A 22,210-nucleotide genomic window follows, 5' to 3' on the forward strand; every position below is an offset into this window, starting at 1 on the left:
AGCCCATACCTCCTCCCACACCCCGACCCCCTGACTCAGCCTGGAGCCTCCAAACCCTGCAGCTCCACCCCTCAGCCCAGAGCCCCCTCCTGCACCCCAAACCTTTCATCCCTGGCCCTACCCCGAGAGGGAGCCCTCACTCCCTCCTGCATCCCAACCCCTTGAGCCAGCCCAGTGCAAATGAGTGAGCGAGTGAGTGAAGATGAGGACAGGGAGTGACAGAGGGAGGGGGATGGAGTGAGTGGGAGGGGCTTGGAGAAGGGGTAGGGCATGGGAAGGGCCTCAATTAAGGGGCGGGACAGGAAGCAGGGCAGGGGTGTTCAGTTTTGTGTGATTAGAAAGTTGGCAACCCTATTCTGGGTAGAGAGTCGTTCAAAATAAATGGTCCTGCACACCCATTGTTTCATTAGGAGAGTGTCATTCAATACTGATGGCCCTTGATTGCTCTCTCACAGCTTCTCAGACATAGTCTCTCCACTAGGAGTCAAGTTCCTGCTACAAAATGAATGCTCAAAACCATGTTCAAGGTTAAATTCAAAATGGAAGTTGAAATGTACATGGCAATCACAAAACCAAAATGGAATTCATACATTGACACGCACATATCCCCCAGTCTGTGACAGAGGTGTGTGTGTGTGTGTGTGTGTATAAATAAATGTACATACACACACCAGTAATGCACTATTTATGCAATTTCTTTTCTACTATATGTATAACAACAAGCCAGCTCTTGATGTCCTTAGGAACTGAGGAACAAAACCCAGTGAAATTCATAAGGGCTTTAGCCAAGTAAGACTGGAGTTTAAAAACTGGACAAGTATATCAATTTGGCTCAATGACCAAAACAAAATCCCAGTGCCAGCTGAAAAAGGGTTATACAACACAGCTATCATTGTCAGTGGACAATAGCATTTCACAGAGATGATATGCTGTTAAATCTCCTCAGTGACATCAGATTTGTGAATTACTGCTGACCTATACTTAAATACATTGATTTTTAAAATTTTTTACATATTGGCAATTGAAATTCAAGGTGACTTTTTAAAAAAGTAGGCACTTAAGTTGCACCTGAAAAATGTAGGTGCACACAATAATTGCACATGCAAATCCTCATTTGTGTATAGTTATGTCTGCATGTGTGCAAAGCCAAAGCTCCCTTGCTGGTTGCAGTTTCCCATCTTAAGGTCTCAGTGTAGTTGTTAAATATTCTAGATATCACTTGAGGCAAGATTGTGATTTGTTTTTATGACAGTACACAGGGAAATAAGGGGGCAAATTAAGCCCCTCATGACTTGCCACATCTCTGCTTTATGCAATGGACAAAAAGCAGGCTATGTAGGCAGCGTTCCTCACTTCCCACTTACTTGGCCAGGTGGGCAGAGAGGAACTGGGACTGGGTGAAGTCTTTACTCCACAACTGTCTGCCATCTACCATCCACCACAGCCAAGCTGGCATGGAAGGAGGAAGTATTCTGCTACTAGTAGGGGATGTTAGTATATTTCTTCTTTCCCTCATCTTCATAGATGCAAGAGGGGGAACCAGGGAAGATCCAGATTAACACAGCTACCCCTGTGATATATGACTGAAAAGTAATTCTTCCACTCTACTCTGTGCTGATAAGGCCTCAACTGGAATACTGTGTCAGTTCTGGGAATTGTATTTCAGGAAAGATGTGGACAAAATGGCAAAAGTCCAGAGGAGAGCAACAAAAATGATTAAAAGTCTAGAAAACATGACCTAGAAGGAAAGATTGAAACAATTGGGTTTGTTTAGTCTGGAGAAGAGAAGACTGAGGGGGGAGTAATAGTTTAAAGTACATAAAAGGTTGTTACAAGGAGGAGGGTGAAAAATTGCTCTCATTAACCTCTGAAGATAAGACAAGAAGCAATGGGCTTAAATTGCAGCAAGGGAGGTTTATGTTGGGCATTAGGAAAAATTTCCTAGCAGTCAGAGTATTTAAGGACTGGAATAAATTGCTTAGGGATGTTGTAGAATCTCCATCATTCAGGGTGACCAGACAGCAAGTGTGAAAAATCGGGATGGGGGTGGGGGGTAATAGGAGCCTATATAAGAAAAAGACCCAAAAAATCAGGACTGTCCCTATAAAATCTGGACATCTGGTCACCCTACCATCACTGGAGCTTTTTAAGAAAAGGTTAGACAGACACCTGTCAGGAATGGTCTAGTTATCACTTAGTCTTGCCTTGAGTGCAGGGGACTGGACTAGATGACCTACTGAGGTCATTTCTAGTTCTACATTTCTGTGATTCTATAATTCCTTCTCTGGGCTGTTCCTGGGGTGGTGCAGCTATAAACCACCCATTATCCAGGAGGAGATGTAAAGTATTAGGGTGAAATCCTGACCCAACGGAAATAAATGGCAAAACCCAAGTCGACGGAGATGGGTGCAGGAATTCACCCTTGCTATAACTGAAGGCAGTTGTCATACATAGTGGGTCTAGTATTTTTAAATTAATTATGAAAAATTGCGGAAGGAATGTTGTTTTGTAGTCACTTAAATATATAAGAAGGTCCTCTGGTTTGTGTGTGCACGTAATTAAGCTCTAGATAGGATTTTATAATGTAAATGTTCAGAACAAGTATATTATAATGTAAAGATAGGAGTGGCTACTTTACTGTATGTTTCATCTTGGCACTATTATATACATAGGAACACAGGAGTTGCTTTACTAGATCAGATCAGACCCAAGGTCCACGTAGTTCAGTATCCTGTCTTTGTCAGTGGCCACCACCAGATGCTTCAGAGGAAGGTATAATAAACTCTACAGTGGGCAGCTTTGGGATAATCTATCCGCCATGAGGGTCTCATCCCAACCACTAACAGTTAGAAACTGGCTTAAGACCTGAAGCGCAAGGTTTTATATCCCTTCTATTAACAAGAATAGCCAGAGCTATAGCAATTATCTATACAGTTATCCAGTCCCTCTTTGAATCTTGCAAAGTTCAGCTGCTTCAGAGGAAGAAACCCTGCAGTACTCACTTATGTGATAACTTGTGCAAGGGAAATGTTCTGTCAAACCACCATTAGAAGTTGGTTTAGGCCCTGGAGCATGAGGGTTTAGATTCCTTCAAAAGCACTTCTTTTCTTTAAAAAACAAAAAAAGAACAAAACCAACCACCTTTCCTATTATAATTTGGATGTTCTTGTTATAATGTCCAATCTTTCTTTGAATCCTGCTAAACTCTGCCCCCATAGGGGATTGTATGTCTCCTCTTGGAAATATTATATGCTGTTTAAATGATCCCTTCTTTCCTCTTTTAAAGCCATGACGACCTCCGGTCCAGAAGTGTAAGTGATACGTCAGACTTGTTTTGCATTCCCTGACAAATAGTAGTCAGCTGAAATGTGGTATGTTTATTTTCTTAATTTTTTTTTATAACTAGAAAAGAATATACAGAAGAAATGTGGCTTGAACTTGGGTCTGGAAGCCAGGAGCCACTGAGTTCTAATTCTTGGCTCTGGTACTGACTTTGTTTCACCTTATCCCAGGAACCATTCTGTTAGAGTAATCTGAGTTGCACCTCCTTGCACCAGTTCTAAATTTAGCTCTGTTCCCATATCCTCTTGTGTAAAATGGACATCATAATCCTTACCCCGTAGAACTGTTTCAAGACTAGTTATTGCTTGTAAAGTGCTTTATAAATGACAAGTGCTGACTATGCAGGTCTTTAAATTATTAGATGCTAGATAGCCAGAAGACTAACCTTAATACTTTAGAATTATATATTTTCTAATGATTGTACAATGCCCAGAGCTCTGACTGGATTCTTTTTATAAATTGATATTACACGTCCTAACCCCCAGGAGGTTCAGTTACAGGAACCTAGTTCCCAATCCTGCCATTGACTGTGTATAGCTGTATCCCTGCTTCTGTCAGTTGTGGGAGTGGGTCCTAGTGAGTAACCCTATTAGGTTGCTTCCCTACTCAAATCAATTTAGACTATAAATAAGGCATATATTTTTAACATTGAGGGTAATTAACCATTGGAACAACTTACCAAAAGATGTGGAGGATTCTTCATTGCTTGAAATCTTTATATCAAGACCAGATGTCCTTTGACAAGGTATACTCTAATTCAACCAGAAGTTATGAGCTTGATGCAGGAATGGCCTCTGTTGTGCAAGTGGTTAGACTAGATGATCATATCGGTCTATGAAATATTAATTTCTCCTTGCAAAAGGACAGGTGCCACAGAGGGCAGAAATCAAAATAAATTGAGGCTAAGGAGCTACAACTTTATCAAATTTAAGACAGACAAAAAAACCCAAAAAACAAAGCAGCACCTAAAGGCAGCATATCCTATTAATGGTTAAATGTGTGATATGGAATGATCATGATCCTTGCCTCAGTGAGAACTAAACACAAAATGCAGGGAAAGGGAAGACTTCTTAGTAAGGAGAGTGGAGGAAGGAGATTTAAGCAGCTGGTTCATTCCTAAGGGATCCTGACACTTTCTCTAAAAATGCTGATCTTACAAACTTATCTGCCCTGCACCCCACTGTCTCCTTCATTCTCCATCTATCCATTCCCCGGTCTGCCCTTTTCTTGATCACCTTCATCCACCCTTCATTGTGATTCTTTGTCCCTCTGTTTACCCTTCACTCAGTTCTTTCATTTTCACACATGGAGAAGGCACCACCAGGATCAACAGTAGGCATAGGAATCTTCATTCCCCCTCTCTGTGGTCTCATGAGAGGTGGGAGCCAGATCATATGCAGGGAAAGTGAAGGCAGAGGCTGCAGTTCTGGAAAAATGTTCCCTCCGCCCACCCAAGCAAGTATCAGAGTAGGGCATTATCAAAAATAGCTGTGTCAATGCTCTTCTTACAATGTTGTTGTTTATATTGCAATAATGCCTAGTGTCTCCAAGTGAGATTAGGCTCTGATTTGTGCTAAACCCCGTACATACAAACAGTAAGAGACAGAACCTGCCCTGAAAGTCTAACAGGTTAAACAGACAAGGCACACAGGATTGTTATCACCATCATTTTTCAGGGGCATAGACACACAGAGTAACTTGGCCAAGGTCAAGACTCTGTGGTAGACCCCAGATATTCTAAATCCCAGCCCAGTGCTTTTAGCAGCATCCATCCTTCCTCTTCAGTACAACATACTGGGGACAGCAGCAGCAGAGGAATGGAAGCAGTGTGTTTCCTAGGTTGCATTTGCACTTTTGGAGGACCCGTACACAAGTGATAATTAATAGCAAATCATCATGTAGTTGCATCTGGTGGGCTTGATTTGAGGTTGTCTTTTTTGTATTTTGTCTTAGTTTCCTTATTCCTTAACATGATGAGATTTGTCTCTGTTGCAGTAGTTTTTTTTTCCTCCTGATAAACTACTGTTAACATTATTTGCCATGCAAAATAATTGAAAACTAAATAGATAGCATACCCCTCAACAACATTATTATTGTAACTATATATAATACGGTATTTTTTGTATTAGTCAATAGGAGAGGAAGAGAATCAGAGCTTCCAGTGACTTCATTATACTTTTCCAGATTTTTACACGTGAATTGTGTATTCCACATGAGATATGTGGAATTATATTAATTAATTCCAGATTTTGGTTTTGACTAGAGAGGGCAGTTACCTGCAAACAGGGAAGCTGCATGCCGTTTTATGTGAGCTGCAGGATTAAACTAGGGGTCTGTGGAATCTTACTTTAAATCTATATACTGCATCTGTGTGATATATTCCAGAAATTTCTAATCAGTTAGGACACAATACTACCATGTAACCAACCTGGGTAACCCCTTGGCCAACTCCTAGGCATCAGCCAGAAGTGATGGAACCTCTCTAAAAAATGGGAGAGGCCACTAGGGGCCACAGTTCAGGCACCTTCTCCCACACCACCCCTTCTCCAAGGCCTCACCCCCACACTGCCTTTCTCCCCCAAGACCCTGCCCCTGCTCGCTCCTTTCCACCCCCTCACCCAGTCACTTGTCCTTATGGCCAGTAAAATGTGGGAGGGCCATGTCCCTCTATTCCCCCCTGTTCCAGTGCCCTGGCATCAGCTCATTTCTGAATCCTCTAACCTTCCCTCATGCATGGGGGATAGAGAGTACCAAAGGGGACCTCAGTAAAGACTTTAGACCTACAAACCTCCTTACAGGGACGTGGTCCACTAGTTAAAATCCCAGGTGTCATTTACCTCTGGCAGATGGGCTTTATAGCCTTTAGTTGCACTGGACACTAGCCACAAGTTGCAACCAACTAAACGATCCTATAATATCTCTTAATTAGACTTCTAAGTGCTAGTCTTCATGATCCCAAATGTGCCTCCACAATGCTGCAAGTAAGGCAAAAAACAAACACACACCTCCCCCCACCCGACTTCCGCTAATTTGACCCAATGGGAAAAATTCTTTCCTGATCCTGGAAAACAGGGCAGACCCTCAGCATCCTGGAAGCAACACTTGCTATCTACACTTTAGGGAGGGAAGGTGGAACAGCTGAAGCAGCAAGAGTTTAAATTAGCTCTCATCCTCCCTCCCCCCCCCCAACCCCAAACAATCATCTACCAATCCCTGCCCTACCCCCTGGCCAGTGGGATGCAGTGAACCTGAGGAGTGGGAGAGGCTCAGCTTTGGTTTATGGTCTACTCCCTCCCTCCCTCATCCTCCTGGGAGCAGCACATCCTCTCTTTTTTTAGATCCAACCAGCAACTTCCCACCCGCCCCATCTCCATACTCATGGAGGTGAGGGGGAGTATTTTGTGGGGGATGCTTTCCCCACTCCACTTCCCTTCCAGGGACAGTGCGATCTCCTTGTGGTCTAACCAAGGGTCTCTGCATAGGGTAGGCATTGCTGGAGTGTAGAATATATGTAACTGCATGCATTTTATATTTGAGAAATGAGGCAAAAATATTGGCAACAGAGTTAGCAGTTGGATATCTCACAATACATCATTGCCTTGAATAGTATGATTCCCTTTTGTCATGGATTTACAGGATCTGTGTTATACTCCAGCTTTTAAACAGTCTCCTGGGAGTAACGTCTTTAGTGTGCCTGTCCGAAAGTTTCCTCCTTTTTTCCCCACCAGGGCAGGCCACATTGCTTTGATGACTCTGAGACTTAGCCTTCATACTCCAGCATCCCTGTTTCTTACTGTGACTCTCTGCAGTGAGTCCAACTGAAATCAAACTCCCGAGAGATACTCTCCTTTTTGCATTGCTCCCTAATAAGAATGTATTTGCAGCAAGGATCCCCTTTCAAAATAAGGTAGCATTTTAGTCAACTGGAATGCAGCATGAGAAAATCATTTGCTTAGCATGGGGGGGAGGGGGAAAAATCAAGCTTACATCAGAGTCCATCTCTACAGAAGGAATTGCCCCAACAAGCCATGCAGTCCTTGAAACCATCTTGACAGGTTTCAGTGGTAGCCATGTTAGTCTGTATCAGCAAAATAAAAATGAGGAGTCCTTGTGGCACCTTAGAGACTAACAAATTTATTTGGGCATAAGCTTTTGTGGGCTAGAACCCACTTCATCAGATGTATGAAGTAAAAAATACAGGAGCAGGTCTAAATACATGAAAGGATGGGGGTGCTTTACCAAGTGTTAGGTCAGTCTTGAAACTATCTTGGCTTTCAGTTTCTCTGGATAGGTCTAGACTGCAATTAGACACCCATGGCTAACCTGTGCTTGGGCTATGTGGCTGTTTAATTGCAGTGTAGATGTTCAGGCTTGGGCTGAAGCCTGAGCTCTGGGACCCTCTCAACTTGTAACTCGTATCTGACACTTGACCATGCCTCATTCCTTTTTACACTTGGGGTATGTCTACACTTCAAGATAGGGATGTGATTCCCAGCTTGATGAGTGTACCCATGGTAACTCTGATCAATCTAGTGTGGTGTCCCATGTCTTGAACCCAGGCTTGGGAGTCCCTAGACAGCTGCCACATCAGGACTTCTACCCAATGGCTACTGAAACTGGATGAGCAGAGAAGCTACCAGGATTATATCTCCAGCCGAAGAACTACCCATGAGAACTCCGATTTGAGGCTTACTTTACTCCACTGATTGGTCCAACCATCCTGTTTAAACCAGGAGGAGGACCAGGAAGTTTGTCTGAGCAACAGGGTGGTTTCCTGTTGTGGTTGCATTGAGCCCTACTTGTGGCTGCCTCCCGCACCAAACCCTGTTCCTGCTTTACCCCTACCTTCACTCCTGTTCCCCCTATGCTCATGTTCCGTGCTTGATCCTTGCCTCTGCTCCCACCCTTATGCCTTGCGTCCAATCCTCAGTGACCAGTTCTGGTTCCAACCTGGGCCCCTCACATCTGACACTAACTCCAGCTTGACCCTTGGCTCTCGCAGTTGACATTTGATCTTGGCTCTGACCCTCAGTTTCGATTACTGGTTCTAACTGTGGCTTGACCCCAGCTATGGTAACTGGCAGTTGACTCTGGTTCTGACTTTTGGCTTCATTCCCCAACCTGGATGCCTGCTCCACCCACTAGACCTGACTACTAGGCCTGACTGCCTAGGTCTCGGCTCCTAACACTTAGTGCACGAAAAAGACTATAGCTGTGGCAGTGAGTGGCAGGAGGGTCTAGCTGCTCCAAATACCACAGACTTGTACTTTGGGTGACTAATCCCTCCTGCTGCTCACATTGCCATGGCTACACTGTATTTTTAGAGTGTTAGATCAGTCAGAGCTAGCATGGGTATGTCTCCTCGAGCTGGGAATAGCACCTCGAGCTCAAAGTGTAGACATACCCTCAGTATACAGCAGTACATGAAAGCAGGGCAAACTTTGGCAATATTTTTATGAGCTATCTGTGTGACTCAAATTCCCAGATCAATACATCTTTCATTAATATCACTAGGTGCACATTTTTCAAGAGCTACTAAACAATCTTGGGATTCCACACAAGTCATGGCCCTGTGCAAAAGTGATAATCAGGTCAACCCTTCTTTTGCCCATTAGTTTACTGCTGTTGGATGTTCAACATGGGTTCCTAGTGTTCTGAAGTGTTAAAACATTAACACAGATAAAAAAAGTGAGGCATGATAATATGTTGAATTTACCTTTTTAATCCTGGGGGAATTCTGTGCCACTGTGTGTGTGCAGAATTCGTGTCCCCCACAGATTTCTTTGAGTCCCCGCAGAAAAAAGACTTTCTGATGGGGAAGCAAAGGGAAGCCGCAAGAGTGGTCATGCATCCCTCCCCAGCAGCACAGGGACATTGTTTCGAGCACCTGGAACAGCCACTGGAGAGATAAATCACTACAGGCTAGGGATGCCCTGACTGGCGGTTCCTACCCTCCGCTGGGCTCATCTGCTAGTCCTGGCTGGGCTGCGGGCAGTTGAAGAAGGGACTTCACCTTCCCCTGCAAGGAGTAGCTGTGTCCGGGTCAGACCCACACCCAGTAACCTCCCCTGGCTGCAGGAAACTCCATACCCCCACCCACCGCTTCCTGCGCCCCCATCCACCCAACCCCCATGCAGCCAGACACCCCCATACCCAAACTCCACCACCAAGCCTCACCCCTTGCACCCAGAATCCCCCCTCCGAACCTCGCCACATCCGAACCCCCACCCTGCCAAACCTCATCCCCTGCATCTGGAGTCTCCCTGCATCCAGCCCCTCCCCCAGTCCCATCCCCCTGCATCTAGATCTCCACCCTGCACCCAGACCACTCCCTGCTGAGCCCTCCCACTCAGACCATCCCCACCGAGCCCCATCCCCCCGCCCAGATCCCTCTGAGACCTTCAAACACCTTCACTGGACCCCCCAGTAGAGCCCCATTGTCCCTGCCTCAAGAGCTCAGGCTTAAATTCTAAACACTAAATTACAATAGAGTAAGAAGACATAACTCTGTACACTATCCAATAAAATAAGATCATGAAAAACCATCTTACATTCTCCTTTTTTGTATGGGTGTAATCAAATAGCTATCTCAGTACTGTCATTTTGAGTCTAATTATTTGCAGGTGCAAAGTTGTGTGTGAAAATCTGGTGGCCAGTTTGAGGCCCTTTCAATATCTATTCTGGTTGAATTTTATGCTGTGCTTGACTAAATTATGGTGTCTTTTAAATTTTTCTTTCAGCACATAATTTTTGTAGAAACATTAACATACCAATGTCATTCAAAATGAATTCTTCTGATTTAGGATTATTTGCTTTTAAGGCAAAATTTTATATGAAATTAAAAATCAAAACCCCTTCATTAAAATATGTATTGTAGCTATGTTGGTCCCAGGATATTAGAGAGATAGGGTGGGTGAGGTAACATCTTTTATTGGGCCAACTTCTGTTGATGAGAGAGACAAGCTCTTCTCTGTGCATTCTAGTGAGGCTATTCCTTCTCCTCTTCCACTGCCTAGGCTTTGGGAGGATATTGAGGGCACAGGAGAGAGTCTCCCTGCTCTTGGTTCCAGTACTTAGCCCCACCCCAACCCAGTGCAGCTGGGAGGAGCAATTACAGGGAAAGTCGTGTTCCGCTTCAAGTATGCTCAATTGCTGTGTGGGGATAATGTATATATAGTCTGGTTGGCACTTAGGAGCTATGGGCGGAATGGAGCATGAGTAGCGCAGATGGAATCTTAGGAGAATTTAGCAGCAAAATGTTAAGAAGTCTCCACTGAGTATATGCAAAATGAAATTTGACAGAGACTTATAGGTTGGCAAAATTTGGGTGAATTTTCAAAAAGCATATTCCCCAGCCAAATTTCAAGTCCCTGGTCCAAAGCATGGAGGCATTATTATTTCTCGTTTGAACAGCTCTAAGAATTTTTTTAACATGGGGAAAACAATTTATATTTCCCTAGTCTCATTCTCAGAAATGCCTGAGCTGTGTTAGCTGAAACTTTCCTAACAAAATTCAGACTCAAACACCTGACATCAAAATTTCAGCCCAAAGTTAAAGTGTGGCAAAGTTATAAGCAGCTGAAAACAGTGTCTTTCTCTGACACTTGCCATTATAAACTTACCCATAAGTGGCACTAGAAGCTCTGCCTATAACAGCAGCACTGATGTGGGGAGCTCTGCGCTCTAGTGTTCATGCCTTCTGTCCAGCATTTAAGAAACGTTAAACATTTTTATTACTCCTTTTTGGAAGGGGCACCTAAAACTTACAAATGAAAAAGATCAGTTCAGTCACTCAGTCCATCTTCCAATATGGAAGTAACTAATGGAGGAAGAACAACATATGCTATAATAAATAGTATGATAAATAACAGGAGTAGGGAGCATTTCCTTCCTAAGCAGCATGGGAGCTGAGAGGTGGAAGGCTTAGGGGGAAGAGAGATCTAGAATAGCAACTGGAGGGATGTTCCCTGTTTGGTAAAAGCTATGTCCTTGCCTGGGTTGGGGAGAGCCGCACTGGCAGCTGTGGGGAGCTGCAGCAGATCGTCCACCTCCCTAAGCAGCCCCCTATCTCTCCACCCTCTGCCCTCCACTTCTGCCCAAGCAGCCCCCCTTCCAGTGTTCCTGCCCCCCCCCAAGGTCCCCACCCAGGGCAGGTGGGGGATCTGTGGCACACCCAGCTCTTACCATCAGAGCCCTGCACAGATACAAAATTTGTATCCACATCTGCACGGCTATCCAGGGGCTTGGGATTCCAGCTGCAGGATGGAGGAGGGGCATGGAGGCGGGGCCTCAGGCCAAAGGGGCAAGGCCAATGGGCTAGCCTCCCCAAAGTGGGGGTTCACTTGCCACCCGTACCACCATCCTTCCAGTCACTCAGACCTGTAACCTGGGCTTCATCAACTCAGGCGTTCTCTAGTTCCCCACGTCCAGGCTATGTCTAAATCTTGCTGATTCTTTTTGCATAAAATCTCTAAAATACAGCCTCTTATCCATACATGCAGCTAAAACTCTTGTCCACGCTCTCATTATGTTGTGTCTGGTTACCCCCAATATCTTTTCTCTGACCTTGACAATGCAATCTTGCCCCATTCGTATCCATTCAGAAAGCTTCTACAAAAATCATTTCCATAGCCCATAATTTTGACCATGTCACTCCGCTCTTTCAGCCCCATCATTGGCACTCCTCCTTTTCTATTGCATCAACCATAATCTGCTTATAGTCACTTTCAAAGCCCTTTGTCGCCAATCCCCACCCTACCTATCATCTGTCATTGTTATTAAGCTGTTGATGCTCATCTCTAATCAGCCCATGATTCCAGCCTCCATTGTTCACTTGTTAAATTTTCAAACAAGCACATTTGTGCTTTTTCCTATGCTACCTCTCACTCTTGGGGGGTGCTCCCTGTAAACATCTGTGAAGCTGTCTCATTATCCTCCTTTAAATCACTTCTCAAATCTCCCCTTTGCTGTTATGCCTACAAAACACTCAACAGTTAGGCTGCTGGTGTACAGAGATCACCCTCTATGATGCTGACCAATATTGTCTGTTTCCTTGCACTCCCCTAGCTGTCTGTATCCATTTAATGTATCTTGTCTTATACTTAGATAGTAAAATATGTAGGGTAGGGTCATCTTTTTGTTCTGTGTTTTGAACAGCACCTAGCACAATGGGGTCCTGGTCCATGGCTCAGTCTCCTAGGCACTACAGTAATAGAAATAGTAATAATTAATAAAAAGGGAGTGCAGCACCTCCTTTTGGTCACATGTGGCTCTGCTAAAGCCTGCCTCAGTTTCCCCTTAAGTCAGGGCCTTTTAAGAGAGTACACAGTCCAGATATTTTTAAAATTGCCCTTCTTGGGTCAAATTTATTAAGTCCTGCACAAACACCTTTCAAAATAGAACTCAGACTTACATAATATTCATTCCAGTTTCACTGGGCTCAACTCCTCCTACTTGAGGGTCTGTCCTGTCTTTAAAATTCACTTCTTTTGGCTCCATTCCCAAGCTGGGTACAGCCCCTCCTCCGTGAGAGTCTGTCTTTCTACTTTCCCAGTACTTTTTACCCAGAATTCTCCACAGGCTTTCCTTGCTGCTGAGTAAGGGCCCTTCAGGAGCCTTCTTATTCCTTGCAGTGTCTGCAGGCACTTGCCAGCAATCACCAGCAGCTGTCTCCCTGTTTATAAAGTGCAGGTGCCTTTCTTTATGCCCAGTTGGGCAGCAGATTATTGGGCCCCTAGGTGCATTGGACCCCACTCCCTCTGAAAGAGGCCAGACATGCTGTGACAGGGACTTTGTATGATGGGGAGCCTGACCTCAGTATATTACAGTTGTCAAGTTTTTGTCATACAGCATACATAAACTTCTCCAGTCTAACACAAGCCTTATTTTTTTAAACAATTATTGCAAATTTTGATGTGTTCTTCTTCCAGTGAGTGGTAACTACTAGCCTAGCAGTTCTTAAAAAGACAAAATTAATGTAATCTTATGGTGTAAACTGCTTTTACAGGAAGCCCAGCAGAATCCTAGATTGATCAGTGACAGCTGATTGTTCATGCAGAGTTATTTTTAATCATCTTCCTAATCCTGTTCCAGTAATTTCGAACCAGGCAGGCCCAGCAGATGTTCTCCACATCCCACAGTTAAGCACAGCTTCTCCAGCTTCCTTTCCAGTTTAAAAAGAAATTGAGACTAGTTGGAGTTAGGCACCAGTGGAAGAGATAATATAATAGTTTTATTTAAAACTTTCTGAACTAGAGGAAGATGATCTTTCTCCAGCTTGATCAGACTGTTCTTTCCATTGACTTATTTTTTAGTAGTGTGTTGCTAATAAGATAAGTTCTATTTTTTTCCTCTCTTTACAGATATACTTAAAAAAAACTTTAAAAAACCTTTTCTACCAAAGTTGTGTATGTTAAAATCAACGCTTATCATCTTTGTAAATCCATCTATTTGAATACTGAAAGAACAGCTTAAAAAGGAATGACTGAATCTTTTGATATATATATAAAGTACAGAATTTTTATTTAATCTTTAGCCTTCTACAAGTCTTCATTACATACTTTCAGGAGAAACAATAATAAAAATAATCTAACTGACCCAGATACCTAATCCTAAAAATATAAATGCCTGTTAGACTAACAGATAAAAATGATGGTAGCTGATATAAATCTGTCCACAAGGTCATAAATATTTACTCTCAGTCACAAATGGGTTTTTGAAAAGTGGGGTTTTTTATTACTACTGTCTAAATCAAAATGATGTGGAAATTGAACTGCTATTTAGGAGACTTGAGCAATAGTACTACTATTATTTATATATGAGCAATAACACACACCCCATGATGTTGAAAATCCAGGAATGTGTCACAGCTACTATCTTCTTTTCTAGCTTGTTTGTAACAAATGCCTTTGATAAATAAGTAACATTTATCAAAATGTTAGAAGTCCAAGGATTACTTCAGGATTCTTTTAAAAAATATATTATGGTACTTTTACATATACATGTTGAGAGGTGAATTCTATTTTTAAATATTAGTTTATGTGTGAAGTATCTACTTACAGTAAGATATATGACTTGCCAATGGTGTTGCAGAGCAATAAATATGCTCACAACTTTTTAAAAAAGCAAGTGAAGCTTTAATAACTTCCTAAAATCTTCAGTTTTCTGTGAGCCAGCCATACCCACCAAGAGCTCAGTCCTGCTCCAGTTGAAGTCAATGGGAATTTAACGTCGACTTCAATAGGAACTGAATCAAACTTCTAGTCTGTCATTTTTTTAGTCTAACAAGGCATTTATATCATGCTCATCACCATAGTAACTGAATGCTTCTAAAATCTATATCATCCAAATCCCAATATAAAATTTCCATTGAAATCACTACAAATTTTGTTTGACTGAAGGCTGGGTTATCTGACTTTACAAGAAAATATAGAGAGGGCTGTGAAATCAACTCTCCTCAGTCCCTCCTACTTCAATTATACCTAGAAAGTAAATTAATACTTGTACAGATCTATATATTTATTCTCATTTTATATTTGATTTTCCATCTTTATGAAACATGGTAGAAACCAAGAACTCATAAAGACACATAGGTCAGATTGATTTTAAAATGCATACACATCACATAGCCTAGTAATTCTGTACAAAATATGAAATAAATAGTTAAATCTCTGTGTTGTTAGTGCAATTGTTTTCTGCCTTTTAAAGATTATTTTAACTGCATTGTGTCATAAAAAGGATCTTATCTAATGCTCTTTTAAGTGGGTCCTTCCACAACACATTAAATGTTTCTTACCCTATGTGGTACTCACATTTAAGTGGTAAGCATTGTTGAAAGCATTGTTGGTTTTATAGGATTGTCCTTTAAATGATGTATTGACCCTTTTCAGAGCTTGGAGTGGTTTATATTTGAAAATTCAATAGCTATGAGCCTTGACTTTCATTGTGAACTCTATTAAATGTGAATCTTTGTACTTTAGCTTGTTCCTATGATTTTTACTTGTCTGTTGCTAATTTCTGTGTCCAAAGTCTTCTATATGAAACATCATTTATATAGGATTTAGGAACTTAAAGTTCAACTAATTATCTAATTCCAAAAGAAATAACTTCCTTTTTATGTATACCTTTCCGTGGTCAGATGGTATGTAGTCTACCTGATGTTAATTAAAATTAAATCAAATATCCCAGTATATGCACTAGCATAAAGGCAGTTGGATGTAGTAAATATATATACACCGCTACCTCGATATAACATGACCCGATATAACGCGGTAAAGCAGTGCTCGGGGGGCGGGGGGAGGCAGGGCTGCGCACTCCGGTGGATCAAAGCAAGTTCAATATAGCGCGGTTTTACCTATAATGCGGTAAGATTTTTTGGCTCCCGAGGACAGCGTTATATCAAGGTAGAGGTGTATATTCTAATTCATAGGGTCTACTTTGTAGTTAACTCATTATTAAAGAAGCAGCACCTACTGACTCATAATAGTTATATAGTAGTACATCTAATTTTGACGATTGTCAATATTTTTCATAAAATGAATCAATTTAACAGGGAAACTATCTCATGGACAATCTTTCCCTCTCAGTTGCAATTAGAAATTAGATATAAATATTGACTTGAGAAAGTCTTTCTACATATGATTGTAGATATTGTCTGTGTATGTATTTCTGATATTCTCTTCTTCTTGATACATTCCTTGATCTTTCTATTTTAAAACAACCATTAACTCTGAAGATGTACTTTATATTTTCTTGATGATTTTAGAAATTGCATTTTCCTCAGAGGATTTCTTGTATTATCACTGCAGCTGAGTTGTGAATTTGACACATAGAGTAAAATGTGTGTTGACATCACTGCTGGATTACTATTTGTAACAATGGCTGGTGGACCCACAGGAAGCTGAGTTAGATGTTTCACTGCTGATTAGAATGACCTTGGAGTTTACCATTAGACTCCAGATACAGATGTAGTTACGTTTAGTGGGGAGAGCATTTTCTCTCCTCATACTTTGCACCTACCCGAGAAGAATCATTTTATACCAACTGACTGCTCAGTGCCCTATCCTGAAGTCCTTCACTCACAACTCCCATCAACTTCACTAAGGCCATGTCTACACTACAAAGTTAAGTCGACTTTACGTAAGTCACTATGGAGCCCCCAATTTAAACAAGTCGATCTTGTGTGTCCACACTATGCTAATTGTGTCATCAGAGTGCATCCTCACTAGCAGGGCTTGCATCGACGCATGGAGCACTGCACTGTGGGTAGCTATCCCACAGTGCACGTAGCCAAGTGGAATTTTGGGTTGGGCTTGCAGTGCCTTATGGGACCAAAATATTGGCGTGGGTGGTTATGGGAACATGGCATTAGCCTCCCATGATGCACGTACCTCCTTCCCTCCCTGAAACCAATGGCAAACAAACCAAGCCTTTTTCATGCCTTTTTTCATAAGCCTGGGTTACCTGTGTGGACCCCATAGCACGATAAGCCTGGGCACCACTCACTTGTACACTGTTGTGAGCATTACTAACAGCTCGCGCCTTATCTTGCAATATTTACACAGCCAATACAGGAGCTGCTGCACGGAACAATGTGATGCCATGCACGCAGCCCTGCTGGAAAACATAGAGTGGAGCAATTCACAGTTGCTGGCAACAGTCACACATTACCTTGACACGGTTGAGTGCTGTTTCTGGGCCCGGGAAACAAGCACTGATTGGTGGGACTGCATTGTTATGCAGCTATGGGATGATGAGCATGGCTGCAGAACTTTCGAGTGAGTAAGGCCACTTTCCAGGAACTGTGTGAAGAGCTTTCCCCATCCCTGAAGCATAAGAATACTAAAATGAGAGCTGCTCTGACAGTGGAGAAGCGAGTGGCGATAGTGCTGTGGAAGTTACAATGCCAGACTGCTACTGGTCAGTGCGGCATCAATTTGGAGTTGGTAAATCTACCATGGGATCTGTTGTGATCCAAGTTTAGAGGGCCATTAACAGACTTCTGCTAAGAAGGGTAGTGACTCTGGGAAACGTACAGGACATAGCGGATGGTTTTGCCGTGATGGGGTTCTCTAACTGTGGTGGGGCTATAAATGGAATGCATATCCCTATCTTGGCAACCGACCATCTTGCCAAAGAGTACATAAACCAAAAGGGATACATCTCAATGGTGTTGCAAGCGCTAGCGGCAGGGCCAGCTCCAGGGTTTTTGCCACCCCGAGCGGCAAAAAAAAAAAAAAAAGTTGCGATCGCGATCAGCTCTACTGCCACTGCTTCAGTCTTCAGCGGGAGTGAGGGACCCGCTGCTAAATTGCCACCCAAGAGCTGGACGTGCTGCCCCTCTCTGTTGGCCGCCCCAAGCACCTGCTTGCTGGGCTGGTGCCTGGAGCCGGCCCTGGCTAGCGGATCACAGAGGCCGTTTCACTGACATCAACGTGGGAAGGTTGGGAAAGGTGCATGATGCACACATCTTTAGGAACACAGGTCTGTTCAGAAATCAGCAAGCAGGAACTGTCTTTCCAGACTGCAAAATAACCATTAGTGATGTTGAAATACCAATCGTGATCCTGGGAGACCCAGCCTACCTCTTGCTCCCATGGCTCATGAAGCTGTACACCGGAAGCCTGGACAGCAGTAAGAACCGGTTCAACCATAGGCTGAGCAAGTGAAGAATGGTGGTGGAATGTGCCATTGGATGTTTAAAAGGTTACTGGCACTGTTTGCTTACTAGGTTAGACCTCAGTGAAAGCATTATCCCCATTGTTATTGCTGCCTGCTATGTGCACCATAATATCTGTGAAACAAAGGGAGAAAAATTTCCGCCAGGGTCGGGGGTTGAGGCAGATTGCCTGGTAGCCAATTCTGAGCAGCCAGACACCAGGGCAATAAGAAGAGCACATCGAGGGGCTCTGCATCTCCATGAGGCTTTGAAAACCAGTTTCAGCAATGAGCCAGAGTAAAATGACACTTATCTGTGTTGTTCCTTACCAAACTGTCCCTCCATTTCATTTTCTCCCCTGTAAACTCCACCCCACCAACTACCGTGTGTGGAATGAATAAATAGCCTTTTCTTCTCAATCCATGAAATTTTATTATGCACACAAACACTTTTCTTTGCTCTCTCTGTGTAAGATAACTTGGGGCAAAAGGGCTGATAACATTGGGGAGGGGAGAGAAATAAGGAAAGCTTGCTTACAGATGCACTGCAGTAGCAATCAAGGGTGTGGGAATGGGTGCCTTCTGGTCCTTGTACCCTCCCCTGGTGTTGAGTGCAAGGAACACTGAACATTCTCACCTCCTGCCCCATATGACATTTTGGGGAGGAGGATGTAGAACTGAGCCATGATGACAGCAGGTTCAGCATAGGCTGCAGAGGGAATCTAGCATCCATCTGCCTTTCTTGAACCTCAGCCAGATACCTCAACATGTCTGATTGCTCCTTCATAATCTGCAACATCTCTTCTTATGTGGCACGCTCTAGTTCTCTGCATGCTCTTCTGTCCTCTCTGTCCATGTCCAGGTTCTTGGACAGTGTAATCCTCCATGTTCTGAGCTCCATCTTGTCACTCTCAGAGGTGCATTAGCTCATTGAATATGTCCTCACGAGTCTTCTTTTTCCGCCTTCTAATCTGGGAAAGTCTTTGTCCTGGTGTGGAGGATGCCCCAATGGACAAGGTTTCAACTGTAAGGAATGCAAATCACAAGGGTAGCATTGACAGTGCATGCATTGATTCTGTTGCAAGGTTAATTTTTTTTTAATAAAAAAATCACCCCTCAGTACACTTCACTGCAAGCCACAACATAATCACAACCACTGGCTATTGCAAGAGTCGGTTTACTGCTCCAGCCATGGTGAGTAAGGCCATGAGGAATGGGTGAGAGGTCTTGTGCTACTGCTTTTGTGAAGCTGCAATGATGTGTGCTGCAATTATGCCAACAGAGTTAATACTGAAGTGGTGTGGGAAAGTGTCCTACCGTGGTGGATGAAATAAGGCAGCCCTTCCCAGAAACCTTCTGCAAAGGATTGCAGACTACATCCATGAAAGCTTCCTAGAGATCTCCATGGAGGATTCATGGGCCATCCCCGTGCACCTAAACAGTCTTTTTTGGAGAGCACCCTCTGCATAGCTGGAGTGACCACCGATACCCACTACACCTAATTTTTTGTTCAGATTAAACATAAAAAATAACAGCATGTAACCCCTACAGTCTGATAGAAAAGGTGTACTCACCAGAAGTGCCTTCCCCGGCATCACGCTCCGCTGACAATTTGTCCTGTGCAGGGATGGGCTCCAGGGTTAAAAACAATTCTTGGCTGTTGGGAAGAATGGATCCGCCGTTTGCCTGCCTTCCATTCTCCTCCTCCTCTTCCGTGTCAGCTTGAGGTTGCCTGGGGTTCCTGGGAGGTATCCATGGAGCGTCTTGGGGTAGTTGTGGGGTCACCGCTGAGAATTGCATGCAGCTCCTCATAAAAGCAGCATGTCTGTGGGGCAGAACCAGAATGACTATTCACCTTCCTTGTCTTCTGGTACGCTTGACAAAGCTCCTTTATTTTCATGTGGGACTGCTGTGTGTGCCTGGTGTAGCCCTTCTCCCCCATGTCCCACACGATCTTGGCATAGATGTCAGCATTTCTTCCGCTGGATGGGAGCTCTGCCTGCACTGACTCTTCTCCCCACACAGCAATAAGATCCACCACCTCCTGTGTACTCCATGTTGGAGCGTGTTTGCGGCCTTGAGTCTCCACGATCAGTTGTGCTGGTGAGCTGTCCACGCTGATCAAACAGGAAATGAAAATTCCAAAGTTCCCAGGGCTTTAACAGGGGAGCGGCTGTTTCCTGTGTATCTGGCTGATGTGCAGTGGAGTTGAAAGTGCTCTCCAGAGGGTCACAGCGGAGCACTATGGGACACCTCCTGGAGGCCAATTCATTTGAATTACACAACGCAGCGTCTACACTATCCTCATGTCGACCTGTGGATGTCGAATCAAGCACTAATCCTCTCAAGGAGGTGGAGTAGAGAAGTCGACTTTGCAGCCCACTTATGTCGGTTGAAGGGACTCGGTAGTGTAGACACATACCTTATTAGATCGACTTAACGTGGCTTACGTCAACCTACATTTGTAGTGTAGACCAGGCTTAAGAGTTTGGGTTGGCAAGGAATGCAGGACTGGATCCTTAGTGTGGCATCTTCATGGTATAGTTTTGAAAATACAGAAATGACTGTTGTTTTTTTCTGGTCCTACTAAAAATGCCATCTCTGCCTGTACCTATTGCTCCACTAGCTATTCTGATGTTAATAAGAACACCCCTAAGATTCTGCTTGCTGTGAAGCACATTCTGGGCCAAGTCCTGCTTGCTTTACTCATAGGAGATGTGCCATCAAAGTTAATGGCTCCTTGTGTATGAATAGGGCTTCATTGTGAAGACAGAAGTCTCCTCGATACAATTTTAAATAATTCAGTTCTAACAGTGAAAACTAGAGTGAGAGAGAGACATGTTTATTGAAAGGGGAAAAAAGATTTAGTTTTTTAATTTTTGTTTTGTTTTGTCAGAATAATGAAGGAATAAACTAGACTTTCTGCTCCTTGTGTATTATACATGTAGAGGAGCTTTGAAGGTTTGTTTGATAGTACTTGGTCTGAAAATTGTTTTCAGCTGTCACTCATACCCACAGGAGAAGTCTTTTCTAAAGTAGCATTTGAAAAAATTAAAAAAGAAATTGACCTAAGGTAAAAAAAAATGCAAAGAATGAACTACAAAGACACCATCCTTAAGTCACCCTATTGTACCCAAGTATTGCAGCTGCTAAAATAATTATGCTATGATGTCTTCTATTTGGAAGCTTTAGAACAATGAATTATCATAAGTATCATGAAAGCTGCTGTACCAATATACAATGGAGAAAATTAAGAATATAGGTTAAACTTCAGCTTTGCATTTTATGGTCTTCATCAATTGAAACTGAATCCTTAGCAGTGTGTAATGTTTTGGGTTGTATCAGAATTCATAATATTTTATTGTATGTTATGCCTGTGTTTTACTTAGCAGCATTTTTAAAACAATGTTTTTGCCCCTTAAAATTTGCAGTACTTCTTTACTGTTGTCTTTGGCCATGAAGGGCAGAAGCCACTGGAGCTCCGTTGTGAGGAAGAAAGTGATGGAGATGAATGGGTAGAAGCTATCCACCAAGCTAGGTATGAAACCAGGCTCTTAATTTATTCTAAACTCCACTTTTTATTCTTAAGAAGATGGTAGAGATTTTTAATCTAAATACACTCTCTCTAAAAAGAACATAATTTATTTTAGGCAAATGTATACTTGCATTCCCCAGGTGAGTTTCACTGGATAGAGTGTTACAGATACAAATTGTTAAAGGCACATGTGTTTTGCATCACAAACAGTCAGTGCTCTAGACAAAATTAGTTTCAGAGAACATGTTTTCTTAGGGCAAAATACTTAGGCATTAATTCATTTTAAATGTAAGAGCTGCTTGGTCAGTAACTTGCAAGTCAGAAATAAGTGTTCTGTAGCCATAGAAATGAGATAGTGAGTGACTCACAAAATGCCTTCAGATATGAGGGTACAAAAATGAGGAGACTAAACTATATTTATATAATAAATACATTTCAATAAATAAAATGCCAGTCACAAAATTTAAATCCAAAACACTTTCCAGTGTGAAAAAAATGAAAGGCTTGTCACTGTCATTTGACTGCATTATGACTTTCTACCATCCAGTGCCCGTTTCCTCAGAAAGGACCTGGGTGAGGAAGATGAGGATTACAGCATAATGTGAACGTCAGCCAACTCAGGTTTTGGGAATTGAGCTGTAGAAATGAAGGTCTTTTGCTGAAATGCCTTTCCTCCAG

The 22,210-nt window shown here is 42.9% G+C and overlaps 1 protein-coding gene and 1 long non-coding RNA gene across 3 annotated transcripts in view; one reads left to right on the forward strand and one right to left on the reverse strand.

Moving 5' to 3' along the window:
* The window catches only part of RASGRF2 (Ras protein specific guanine nucleotide releasing factor 2), a 197,314-nt gene that overhangs the window by 38,750 nt on the left and 136,354 nt on the right, over window positions 1–22,210 (forward strand). For both annotated transcript variants that reach the window (XM_045022488.1, XM_045022489.1), the window contains exon 2: window positions 21,429–21,535. In XM_045022488.1, coding sequence (XP_044878423.1) covers window positions 21,429–21,535 — 107 coding nt within the window. The remainder of the gene's footprint in view (window positions 1–21,428; window positions 21,536–22,210) is intronic.
* On the reverse strand, window positions 6,643–12,910 carry LOC123373432. The gene is made up of 3 exons (XR_006580722.1): window positions 12,755–12,910; window positions 10,965–11,104; window positions 6,643–7,420 (listed from the first exon to the last, which is right to left on the reverse strand). It is a non-coding gene; the product is annotated as an uncharacterized LOC123373432 (long non-coding RNA).

The sequence above is a fragment of the Mauremys mutica genome, chromosome 6, assembly GCF_020497125.1.
Source record: "Mauremys mutica isolate MM-2020 ecotype Southern chromosome 6, ASM2049712v1, whole genome shotgun sequence".
Lineage (NCBI taxonomy): Eukaryota > Metazoa > Chordata > Testudines > Geoemydidae > Mauremys > Mauremys mutica.